We start from the raw sequence: 13,426 nt of genomic DNA, 5'->3' as shown, positions 1-13,426 counted from the left end.
TGTTTTGTCTACACAAGTCAAATACAACCCCTCCCACCAGATCTCTTGTGATTGGGAATTTCAAATCTTAAATCCCCTCCCCTTTTAAATCAAATAGAATAGGGACAACTTCAGACTCAAGCTCCAGCGCAGAGTCTGAAATCAGGCTAGCCCCGAGTGCTTTGGGCTCCATGCCCAAAACGTGTCACATGTTGCCATACTTTAGCATGGCATTTATTTATTTAAAGAGACTTATTTATGAAATCCTATTTATTATTAAAGCATTTATTTATATTTATTTTAAAGATATATTGTTATTTATTAGAAAGATACTTTTGATAATAAAGCTTGACTTACAGGCAAAGTGATGCCCTGAAGTAGCATTAATAGCAGGCTACTAAGACATTGACATTTATTGCCAATTTAACCCTAATGTGTCATATAGCCATCATAATTGTGAATTGTAATGATTGAATCAATCGAGAGTAAGTGAAAGTGAAATAACTGTTTTTTTGTTTGTTTTAATAATGTGTAACATTTTTATGATCAACTGTTGAATAAATATATTTTTATAACAATATGTGGTTACATTTTTTCAAACTGGTCTGCACATTGCTGCTGTTTTACAAATCAATATTTGTATTTATTTACTCGATAGTACAGTGAAGAGTGACAGGAAACAAGCTCTGGAATTAGAGCCTATAGGCTATATTTTGATTGTCTTGTTAAGTACCAGCTCTTACGCCTTATATACCTGTCCATACTGTCTCCGACCACCCAACCTTTCTTCGGAGAGTTGCAGCTTTCCGAACTTCGGGTTAATGCTTTTCAGAAGATGCGAGTGACGTCATTTTGTAGTTGGACCAGACCTTTCCGACGAAAAGTTTGGTGGTCGGCGACAGTATGGACAGGCCTTTAAGTTAGGGCATAAGGGCATCAATATTTTAATTACAATTCAGATAAGTTAACATTACACAATACACATCGATGCAGAAAAAGATTGAGTACACTCTATGTACCAAATTCACATTTCTAAGAATCGTCATCATTCAATTGCTGCAGAAACATTTAATGTGGTGTGTAGGTAGTAGGTACATGACTATCGACCACATACTTACAATGTCCCTGGTTTTGATTGTAGTTGGAGATCTATATTGCGTGTCTTCCTTTCTCTGCACTCAGTTTCACATCAAATTCACTTATGTCTAAATATAGTAACAATAACCTACTTGTTTGACCTCCTCCACAATAACATTCCCACCCTGTCTCAGGTCTGCCTCCTCCATCACCCTGACCATCCACACAGCCCGTCTGTCCACCATTGGGTCACGAGCCCCCTCACCTTTGGAGCTCCCTCTCCCCCGACATCAGAAACACAGACTCAATTTCCATTTTTAAAATCCACCTCAAAACTCGCCTGTTTAGGCAGGCTGATGTCAGACCTCACTCTGCTGCAAACTGTACATTTGAATGCTTTCTTTTTGCATTTTAACTGTGATTTTGTAGGTAACAGTTTTTAACTTGTTACAGTGACCTTGAGTGCCTTGAAAGGCGCCTTATAAATAAAATGTATTATTATTATAACAATTCTGGACCTAAACAAAGCCAACAGAGAACAAAAGTAAAACATAGGTTCTTGTGTCATAATCGGGCACTTATTTTTACCTCATCACCAGACAGTGATTTCATCAAGAAGTGTTGCAACTGGCCATTGGCATAAGGAGTCACTGCACGGATGAAGGATTCTTCAAAGCCCCAGGGAATAGTGGGTGGTGTGTCACAAACATGTGATCAGTCAGATGATAGTGTGCACCGATCTCTTATTTTAGATGTTAATAGGGTCATTTTGCCCCCCCCAAAACATATTTTTAAAGACAGTCTATTAGACCTGCTAGTGATGACATCACAATGACCTGTAGCCTGTAGTGCTAAATACAGTGAAATGACAAAGTCATAGAATTGAAGTCACAATGGAAATACCTAATGAGCGTCATTCAAACTAGTGAAAATACCTAACCACAATGTGGTATTTTATCATGTGTTTAGTGTTTACTGAGAAGCAGGTGACATGGCTCATGACAAGTATACAAGTGAATGGGAAAGTACCAGAAGTGTCGACTTTGTCATGTTAAAATGTTAAAAACACACTGAATAACTGCGCAAGTTTCTCTTGAGTTTATTATAAAAGTCAGTATGTACATTTTTCTTTTATTATGCAAAAAAACTGTCTGTTTTCCAAATGTCAGATGGCATGACCAAACTGACACAGATCTACTGGACTGGACTGCGGTAGCTCTGTGGTGTACAGCCCATCTATAGGGCCGCAATGGCTTTGGCAGCGACTCTCCTTCCTAGAGGCAGGGTTAGGTCGGTGATGGCTAGGACCACCTTGGGTCTGGCCAGGGCAGGCAGCTTCACAAGCTCCGAGACCTGGTTCACAAAGACGACAACTTGTATTAGCCGTGTGCAGGCAGCACCACAAGGATGATTTCATATGTAAACACAAAAATAGTATTTTCACATTTTAAACAAAGCAAATTCAGCCCTATGGCGGAGGACATTTATAGAATACAATGGAATACAGCATGATAAATGTTTTTTTTTTTTTACAGTACTTAAGTGTTAAGTTATTTTCATTTAGGACAATTTTCAAAGTACTGTGAGTGTTAGGTTCTAATTTGAACGTCAATGTTAAAAAGGTAAAATTCACGGTCAAATTATGAAATTCCCAATTGTTTTTTAAGTGTATCAGATTCACGTCACATGGGCTACCTGGATGATAACATGAGACTGATAAGACGACTATGTCAAAATCCGGCTGCTACACAAAATGTGTACCGGTTGGCAGGTCTGAATATGCCATGTCTGCATCTCATACACTAAGCTAAATGAAGTTCTGACAAGTTCACAGCCAAGCAGAGGCCAAAACACAAAGTGATGTGTTTGAGCAGATAATATCATTTACACTGGGTTGATTTGGCCACAACTGTGAGCAATGAAAAACTTGCAAAATATGGTGCAAGCTCTCCGTCTGTATCTACTGGGATTTTGGGATCCACTCCCAGACTTGTCTTCAGCCTCACTTTCCTATACTTTCTACGGCCAGCGGTTCAAGAGTATGTGACTGTGAGATTGTGACGGTGAGGAGAGCAAGTGACCCTAACCTCACACGTATAGCCACGTAGTCTGAGTAACGTGACGTCAGACTGAGGTATTCCTCCCGATTTGCGACACGTGTTGCAACTTGCAACCGCTTGCAACATAAATCCTTTGCAGCGTAATAAAACTTGACAGTCCAAGGACAATCTTGGACAAAATTCAGGACATGGAACAATTAACATTTAAGTTGAAAATAAAGGAAGAACTCTTGGTTATTATATAAGTTTAAAAAAGGAGAGATTTAAGAAAAGAAAAAAGAAAGCTTATAAATGTGAACCCCTGTAAATTTCGGTTTAATTCATTTTGTATTTAATTTTGATTTGATTGGATTTGTGTTTCATTTTGGAGTGTCTTGTTATTTTTGTTTTATTGGTGCAATCTAAAATAAAGAAAAGTAAAAAAAAGCAATGGTTTTGACACTGTTCCATAGGGATATAAGTACTTTACTCTCATCACTTTCCAACACTGGAAATTAGCAGACAAAATTGGAACTGGAACCATATAAAAACGAAGCTGATTAATGGGTACTTTCTCCTGATTGTCTGAAATTTTGCAAACCATCTGCAAATGTTTTGTTTATTTAAGAGATGGAGAAACAAACACTCTATAGGATGATTATTATCAGAATATAGTGCTTTAACCTTTTAACAATACATTTTTTTGTTTTGCAGAATATAGTCACGAGCGAGCCCACACTGTTTCTTCTAGAGCCCGACCGATATATCGGTCAATTCGATATATCGGTCGTTTTGGAGGTATCGGTATCGGTGAATTATTCCACCGATACCGATATATATTTTTTTTTTTTGATTTTTTTTTTTTTTTTTTGACCCCATTAAATCTAGTAAACATGATTTCAATCGCGATTTTGCATGTTCCACCCCCCATACAACCCCATCTTTCATACAGGGCAGCCATCTTTGCTTACATAACATGAAACGTAAAACATAATGGCTATTTTCTCAAGAATGCCTGAACGGATTTCCAATCTGATTTTTTTGTTTGAAAGCTGTGAACAGCCTGCACAAACATGGTGCATGCTCTGTGCATGGGCGTGCATGATCTGTGCACTATAAATTACATGGAAGTCTATGGAGATTTATGGCAGGGAGAACCCAAAGAAGGCATATTTAATTGGCAGTAACTGAGTTAATTGTCTGTAACGTGTCTGCGGATAGAGCATGAAACCCTGAGTTATATAGGCCTATGTGTGGGCAATACCAGAATTATCCAGCAGAGTGCAGTATAATAGTCCAAGATGCAAGCCAACACTACTGGAGCTGCTGCCTCTCGTGTGTCGTTCACTCACCACATGCACTGTCTAACTCTGATTTTTCATGTTGCGGTGGAGGAAGGTGTGTAGGCCTATGTGAAAATCCACAGAGAAATATAGATGTCTGACTATAGACTATAGAACTTGTGTTGTTTAATTGCTTGGCAATGCATTTACGTTTGGATAAAAGACACATATTAATTCATAAACGAGACAAAACACAGCAGAACCCCCAAATTAAAAGAGTATTATTATCCAACAAGCAATAGAAATTGATAACTGCGACCAAACTTAAAGTTTGACATGAAAAGCACAAAAAAAGCAATAATCTGACCATTTATCCGAGGGGCGAGCTGTCAATTAAATGATCTTAAATGAATAATTTTTTTTTTTTTTACAAAACATCGGTATCGTATCGGTATCGGTGCTCTAGCACTCTCCAACATCGGATATCGGTATCGGTCGGAAAAAATGGTATCGGTCGGGCTCTAGTTTCTTCATAGGAACAGTATTTCTAGTTTCCATTGAGATCCTTTCATTGTGTTGTGAATCACTTTGAGTATAAGACAGGGCATCTGTGGCCGGTCAACCTTCCCTGGTTAAAGTTGACTGATGGATGATATAATAGATACATGGATACACAGACGGATAGCTGGATAGGCAAACAAGGGCAACCGAGAGGCGTCCTTAGTTGAGCCTTGTACTGTAGCTCATCACAGAGGTTGACCTTTGACCAGGTAAAGTTTCTTGGCCTTGTGTTGTTTTTAACGATGCTACAGATTGGGTCATTGTGGACACAGCACACAAACACACAAAATGTATCAAACAATCTCACCATGGTAAAGGGCATGAACTGCAGGATATTTCCACGGCTGCCCTGCTCCAGACACTCGACGCACTCCTCCATAAAACTCTGTACAAACTGGGTGTGAGGTCCGGCCATCTTGGAGCCCAGGATGGAAGAGATGAGTAGGAAAAGGTTGGCTGAAGAGAAAGGACAACATCGGCTTAAATTAGTCAATATCCACACGGATATAAAAGATACTATATATACTGTATTATATAATTACAAAATTGTGTCATGGCTTGGCAGATGGTCCTTCAGATAGATGCAAACTTCTTGCCTAGTTAATAAACCAGACCGAACACAACAACACCCCCTGGCGGTAGTGGTGTTGTAGTACGGTCTGGAACCGATCCATTGAGATTCTATTTCCTCAACCAGCTTCAAGGGTTGGCCAATCAGGGTTGTATGCTTGGGGCATGTGGTTTGGGACTCGCATCAGTAGGCTTTAGCCCGCCCCCCCAGAAATGAAAGCTCTTCCTGAAATCCCAGACTCTCTACCCAAAACGAAGTGTGTGATAAGAGGCTGGCAACGCCAGGCAAGCAAACTTCAGAATGCATCAACTGCTAATAAGCCAACATTTGAAAAGATATTGAAGGTGTACAAAAGATTGATATTGGACAGCAACCCCTCCCCCTGGCCCATCATGATCAGCTCCACCCTGTTACCACTCAAGTCTCACTCCTGCGCCCACTCACAGCCCAATCAGTCCCTCTATAAATACTGCCTGTGCCCTCACTCTCAGTTGGGTAGCAGAAGAGATAACATCTCGAGCCCTGGCCTGGAGTCTCCTTGTTATGCATTACTGCATAACAAGGGGTCTCATGATGGGCCAGGGGGAGGGGTTGCTGACCAATATGAATCTTTTGTACAGAAGGCATTAATCATTTGAAGTCTAACTGTGTTCATTTAATTTGTCTAACATGCTTTTTGCCTGGCAGCAACCACACAAAAGTCTTGACCACTTTAAGCACGGCTGGACAATCATATACCACAGAGGGCTGAGTGTTTAGTTTTTTGAAACTCTAGATTTTTATCCCACGATTTTGTAAACCATTTTCACCCAGTGCCAATTGCTGTAATCCTGGGCGCTGCGCTCCACCAACCTGGGGAGAGCCCAGAACTGAGCTCCTGCTTCCTTCAGTGCATGAGCACGCCGCTTCTTATCACCTGACAGGGGGGAGCTTCCCCGGTTGGACATAGCGTGTGGAAGGAACACGTTATCCCAACCAGTTCCTTTCCCCTCGTTCAGGCGCCCCGGCTGGCCAGGGGGAGGCAGTATAGAGGCCAGGATTACTTCATGTTTTTGTGAGGGTATCTCCCCTAGGAGACATGGGGACATTCAAACTCCAAACAGAAAGGCCCTTTCGCCAACCCCACCTAGGGTGTGGGCACTGATGACACGGTAGAGAACACGCTCCCAGCGGGAATCTAACCCAGGACCTAGCTGTGAGACGACAGCGCTACCGACTGCACCACCGTGCCCCTGGCTGAGTGTATAGTTATTCATTTAGCACACTTTAGAGCAGGGGTTTTCAAAGTGGGTGACGAGGCACCCTGGGGTGCCGTGACGGCAGTCCAGGGGTGCCGCGAGATCATTTGATAATATTTGGAATTTATTTGGGCACTTGAAAAAAATATTTAGTATCATTTTAAACTTGAAGTACAAAGTTATTTTCAGTCAGTTCTAACCAAAATGGCTATTATCTCAACGCTTTCCTCGCAACATAATCACTAAAATATCGTCACTGTCGGGCAGAAACCTTGTATCTCCAAGTTTCAAATGTGTACGTCTTTTGGTAAAGCAAAGCCCTGCTTCATCATACAAGACTGTCTCACAAAACTAGTGAAAACAGCCCGATCTACAAGCACACAACGCCTTGCGATGCAAGGCGTTGTGTGCTTGTAGATCTGCTGTTTTCACTAGTTTAGTACATTTTATAGATGATAAATACAAAACGAACGGTTTTGGACATACAAGGTTTCCACCCGACAACGATATGCTATAAATATACGGTGCTGGGAGTGAAAATTATAATGTAGGGGTGCCTCGGATTAAAACAATATTCATGGGGTGCCCTGAGACAAAAAAGTTTGGGAACCCCTGCTTTAGAGTACAGACATGGGCACTCATTTGGTGCAATGCTTAATGGGAAGAAATCCTGCATACATTTGGTCTGTGGTGTGGCACTTAGTTGGAAAAGATGGAGCTCTCACCCAGGACACGGTTGAGAGGGTCCCTCATGTTGACCGAGTGAAGCTGGGAGGCAGACAGGGAAGTGCTCATTGACCGGTCCCCTGCAGGAAAAGACAACACGTCATGTCACAAGTAACCAAAACACAAGTGAATCAGTGAATCATTGGAAATCCTCTATATCCGACAGAGGCCTGCAAGTTACAAGTTAAACACTGCTTCGTCATTTTAAGTAAGACCGAAAAAAGAAGTGGAACTGTAGTAGCCTTATTCCTTCCCTATTTGGTGGACTCTTGACCAATCTTGGTGCAAACCTACAGGAAACTGATGGCAGAGGAGGAAAGAGATGCAACAGTTGTCTGCAGCTTGGTTTCACTCCAGAGACTGCGGTTTTGTGGTTGATGCTGGTCAGGACAGTAACTGACATGCCCCACACTGACATGGACATAAATGTCCAGTATCAAAAACCACCAAAGGTGGAAGGGCAGTTCCTAAATGACTTCACTATTATTCAATAATGGAATTAATTTCCATTTAAGTCATTCAGGAAAAACAAAGGCTTCTCATACACTTGGAATTACTTGACTTGCTGATGTAGGATGCAAGTAAAATCCAAATATTCATTTTCCGAATGTCTAGTACTGACGTCACAGAGTGGCCGGGACACGGAACACCATATGGGCATAAAAGAGAGCCAGACAGACAGAGATAAGAGATATAATGACTATTCTGCCCAACAGGCAGCGGTCTAGTAAGGAATAAAGAAGAAGAAGAAAAAAGCAACACGTCCTAGACCGAGTTAACAATCTTTCCCTTTCGATATCAAACATACTGCTGTGTTAAAACCTGATGCAATGAAAGACCCTAGATTTTATGTTAAGAGAGATTTCTTTTTTCTCCTTTTTTTCAGGTTTTCAAGGCCTGTCAGAACTGATATAGGCTTGCTGTCCTACTTTGGTGAGCTTGCAAGAGCTGACTTGCTGGTAATTTTGAAAACACACATGCTCTAGAACTCCCCTGGTATTTAAACAGAGCTCATAACTCCTTAAGTGTAGCTGGGTCACAGCCTTTCTTTTGTCAAAACCTTGACCAAGATCTAATAGGGTTGTATGTGCGCATCAGAGTGGTACAATTAGAAATTTAGATAGTTTGGGGAACAATTACTGTAGTACATTTCATAATTATTAGGTAAATTAGATTCCACACTTGTAGTGTTAACAGAGTTTACTGGTAACTAGAAAGATGCAAATGGAAATTGCAAGTGTGGTTGCCGTGACACACTCACACTCTCAATGATTTTTCATCATTGGGGAAAGTCATTGGGGAAAATTAATTCATAATAAATTAATGGTCATCAGAGTCCTGCACGCGTCCAATTTTGACAATCCACGTCCGTCCTGCCCGTCATTAATCAGATCCGCGGACGACTCGCTACCCATGATTACTACCCATGATTATATAAAAGTCTAAATCATACCCGCCCCTCCTGTCAAAAAACGGAACACGATTACAATACATGCAGTAAAGTAAATAACCTACGGACTGCATGCGATAAATTAAACACCCCTGCGTGTCCCGATGAAGCCAGTCGATTTGACATATGGCTCAAGTGCGTGCCACCAAAACTGGGGGAGGAGCAGTGTGGCAAAATAAAGTTTATCTAGAAAGATGGATGGAAATAAAGTAGTCTGGTTGCTCTGCAGGGACACCCACACGAATTAGATTCCACACACTGTAGTGTCACAGAGTTTACGGGTAATTACATTTCTATCACATGGATTAAACATTAAACTGACAAGAGATTCTGATGAACCTCTGCCCGCGGGCTGACGATGAGGATGACAATCGGACTGACCTGGACTGGACAGGGCAACAGGCTCGTCCTCGTTGGAGCTGAGCAGGCGCATGAGTTTAGAGGGCTGGGTGTCATCCAGAGGGAACAGGCTGCTGTAGTCCTGTGGGCCGCCAGACGCATGTTAGACCACCATTGTCTTTTGAATATACAAATGACAGTGTTGATTTAACTCTTAAGTAAATAACGGATCCTCATGAGTCCATATTTACTGTGCACTCAAGAGGATAACACTTTTTTGCACTTTGCATTCATACATAGGATTCTGCTGTAGTTAAACCACTTGAACCCCCTATTCTTATTGAAGTGGTGTTTCTTCTGTACTTTTTGTGTACTGTGCAGTGTGCAGTCTGTGCACCAAATCTCTTTGTCAAATATACACCTTTTAGAATGGCAATTTTTGACGAATTTTCTCCCAGAATAGGAATTCTGTGGTTCAACTGGTTAAATCAAATACATTCCCAGAAACCAGACTTATGTAACGTGTAACACAGAGCTCGTCAGAGCACAGAAACGGCCCTCTCTAAGATAGTGATCTGAGACATAGCACGGATGCTAATAAGGTGTTCTGGTGCTTCTTCATTTAAGCGCAGCATTCAATACAATTGACCATGGAATCCTCATAAATCACCCTGAGAGCCATGTTGGCCTCTCAGCCTTAAGCTCACTGACTGCCTGTCGGTGTGCGATCAATAAATGAATGAGTAATAACTGCACAGGAAGGATATTTTTCATTATTCTTGGAGAACGTGTCAGATAACGTTTGGTGTTGCACAAGGGAGCCACCTTGTTCTCACTGATATGCTTCTGCTAGATGACATTAGAGAACATAATGTTGGCTTACATAGCAATGCTGATGAGAAAAAAGGAGGGAGGCGGATATAGAGAGTGTGTGTGTGTGTGTGTGTGTGTGTGTGTGTGTGTGTGTGTGTGTGTGCGCGTGCGCGCGCACAGCCACAACACCCAATAAAGTAACCGTCGGGGGCAGAGCATTTACACACCGTGCCCCCCATCTCTGGAATGCTCTCCCTCAAGCTGTCAGGGATGCCAACTCCCACCTCTTCTGCCTGCACTACGGTTTGCCATAATCCATGAACATTGTCATGACCAAATCTTATTACCCCATGGTTTTTAACATTGGATTTTAACATTTAAAGGAGTAGTTCACCCCTAAAAATGACTTTTTTTCTATTGATTACTCAGGCCATGGAGAGTAGAGTTCAATAATATTTTTTGGTTTTTGTCACATTCCTAAGACAAAATTTTGATTTGAGTAAATTTACCCCCATTGATTCCGGATGGTGACCCGTTTCAAAACGGGTCACCATCCGGAATCAATGGGGGTAAATTTATTGTTATCACATTTTAGTCTTAGGAATGTGACAAAAACCAAAACATATTATTGAACTCTACTCTCCATGGCCTGAGTAATCAATAGAAAAAAAGTCATTTTGGGGGTGAACTACTCCTTTAACACTGTGTTGCTTTATTTCTATATGATCTTTTTGTCCTGTCTTTTGTTGTTCTTCACAATAGACCCCTTTCTGGGCCCGCCCCTTTCCCCCCTCCCCCTGAGCGGCAGCCATGATGGAGTTACTGCTGCAGCAGTGTGTGTCTATGTCTATGTCTATGGAGATGGGACTTTTAATGAAATTAGTCATTACCAGTCCCATCTCCATGATATTTAGATCTAATTCCTTCGCCAGTTCCATCCGCATGATTTGTAGATCTAATTCTATGAGTCCCATCCACATGATTTGTAGGTCTAATACCATCGCCAGTCCCATCCTTATGATTCGTAGATCTAATTCTATCTGTTCCATCTCAATTATGTTTAGGTGTAATTCCATCGCCAGTTCCATCCAAATGATTTGTAAATCTAATTTCATCAGATCCATCCCAATGATTTTTAGATCTAATTTCACCACCAGTTATATCCTTATGATTTGTATATCTAATTCCATCAGTCCCATCTCAATTATGTGTAGGTCTAATTCCATCACCAGTTCCATCCACATGATTTGTTGATCTAATTCTATATAGTTCCATCCTCATGATTTGTAGATCTAATTCCATCGCCAGTCCCATCCTTATGATTTGTAGATCTAATTCTATCAGTCCCATCTCAATTATGTGAAGGTCAAATTCTATAGCTAATTCGATACAGTCCCATCTCCATATTCTTTAGATCTAATTCCCATGATTTGTAGATCTAATTCCATCACCAGTTCCATCCCCATAATGTGTAGGTACAATTCCATCGCTAGTTTCGCCAGTTTCATCCGCATGATTTGTAGATCTAATTCTATGAGTCCCATCCACATGATTTGTAGGTCTAATACCATCGCCAGTCCCATCCTTATGATTTGTAGATCTAATTATATTAGTCCCATCTCAATTATGTGTAGGTCTAACTCCATAGCAAGTTCCATCCGCATGATTTGTAGATCTAATTCCATAGGGTCACATCCCCATGATTTGTAGATCTAATTCCATCACCAGTTCCATCCCCATAAAGTGTAGGTCTAATTCCATCACCAGTCCATCTGCATGATTTGTAGATCTAATTCTATCTGTCCCATCCCCATCATGTGTAGGTCTAATTCCATCACCAGTTCCATCTGCATGATTTGTAGATCTAATTCTATGAATCCCATCCCCATGATTTGTTGGTCTAATTCCATCGCCAGTCCCATCCTTATGATTTGTAGATCTAATTCCATCACCAGTCCCATCCCTATCATTTGTATGTCTAATTCTATTGCTAGTTCCATCCACATGATTTGTAGATCTAATGTGCCGAATCTGAAGCCGGTGGGACGAACGTTTCTCGAGATAAGTGGATTACATACATTACATACATACTCACAGAGATTTGTCACATTTATTGTAAGCAGATGAATTATGTGGATGGGACTGTATCGAATTAGACCTACAAATCATGGGGATGGAACTGGCGATGGAATTAGATCTAAACATAATTGAGATGTGACTGATAGAATTAGATCTACACATCATGCGGATGAAACTGGCGATAGAATTGGACCTACACATCATGGGGATGGGACTGGTGATGGAATTAGATCTACAAATCATGACGATGGAACTATATAGAATTAGATCTACAAATCATGCAGATAGAACTGGCGATGGAATTAGACCTAAACATAATTGAGATGGAACAGATAGAATTAGATCTACAAATCATAAGGATGGGACTGGCGATGGAATTAGACCTACAAATCATGGATATGGGACTCATAGAATTAGATTTACAAATCATTTGGATGGAACTGGCGATGGAATTACACCTAAACATAATTGAGATGGAACAGATAGAATTAGATCTACGAATCATAAGGATGGGACTGGCGATGGTATTAGACCTACAAATCATGAGGATGGGACTCATAGAATTAGATCTAAAAATCATGCGGATGAAACTGGCGAAACTGGCGATGGAATTGTACCTACACATTATGGGGATGGAACTGGTGATGGAATTAGATCTACAAATCATGGGAATTAGATCTAAATATGGAGATGGGACTGTATCGAATTAGACTTACAAATCATGGGGATGGAACTGGCTATAGAATTTGACCTTCACATAATTGAGATGGGACTGATAGAATTAGATCTACAAATCATAAGGATGGGATTGGCGATGGAATTAGATCTACAAATCATGAGGATGGAACTATATAGAATTAGATCAACAAATCATGTGGATGTAACTGGCGATGGAATTAGACCTACACATAATTGAGATGGGACTGATGGAATTAGATCTACAAATCATAAGGATAGAACTGGTGGTGAAATTAGATCTAAAAATCATTGGGATGGATCTGATAAAATTAGATCAACAAATCATGCGGATAGAACTGGCGATGGAATTAGACCTAAACATAATTGAGATGGAACAGACAGAATTAGATCTACAAATCATAAGGATGGGACTGGCGATGGAATTAGACCTACAAATCATGGAGATGGGACTCATAGAATTAGATTTACAAATCATTTGGATGGAACTGGCGATGGAATTACACCTAAACATAATTGAGATGGAACAGATAGAATTAGATCTACGAATCATAAGGATGGGACTGGCAATGGTA

At 40.8% G+C, this 13,426-nt stretch overlaps 1 protein-coding gene across 1 annotated transcript in view; it reads right to left on the bottom strand.

The window, feature by feature from the left end:
* Positions 1 to 2,139: 2,139 nt before the first annotated feature.
* The window catches only part of med24 (mediator complex subunit 24), a 35,346-nt gene continuing 24,059 nt past the window's right edge, over positions 2,140 to 13,426 (bottom strand). The window contains exons 23-26 of the mRNA XM_080748056.1: positions 9,306 to 9,405; positions 7,474 to 7,554; positions 5,247 to 5,395; positions 2,140 to 2,409 (exon numbers count right to left, since the gene is read on the bottom strand). Of these exons, the coding sequence (XP_080604182.1) occupies positions 2,293 to 2,409; positions 5,247 to 5,395; positions 7,474 to 7,554; positions 9,306 to 9,405 (447 nt within the window). The 3' untranslated portion in view covers positions 2,140 to 2,292. The remainder of the gene's footprint in view (positions 2,410 to 5,246; positions 5,396 to 7,473; positions 7,555 to 9,305; positions 9,406 to 13,426) is intronic.

This window comes from Nannobrachium achirus (assembly GCF_963921795.1).
Source record: "Nannobrachium achirus genome assembly, chromosome: 18".
NCBI classification, from domain to species: domain Eukaryota; kingdom Metazoa; phylum Chordata; class Actinopteri; order Myctophiformes; family Myctophidae; genus Nannobrachium; species Nannobrachium achirus.
The sequence above is the reverse complement of the archived record's forward strand: the minus strand, read 5'-3'. Positions and strand labels throughout refer to the sequence as shown.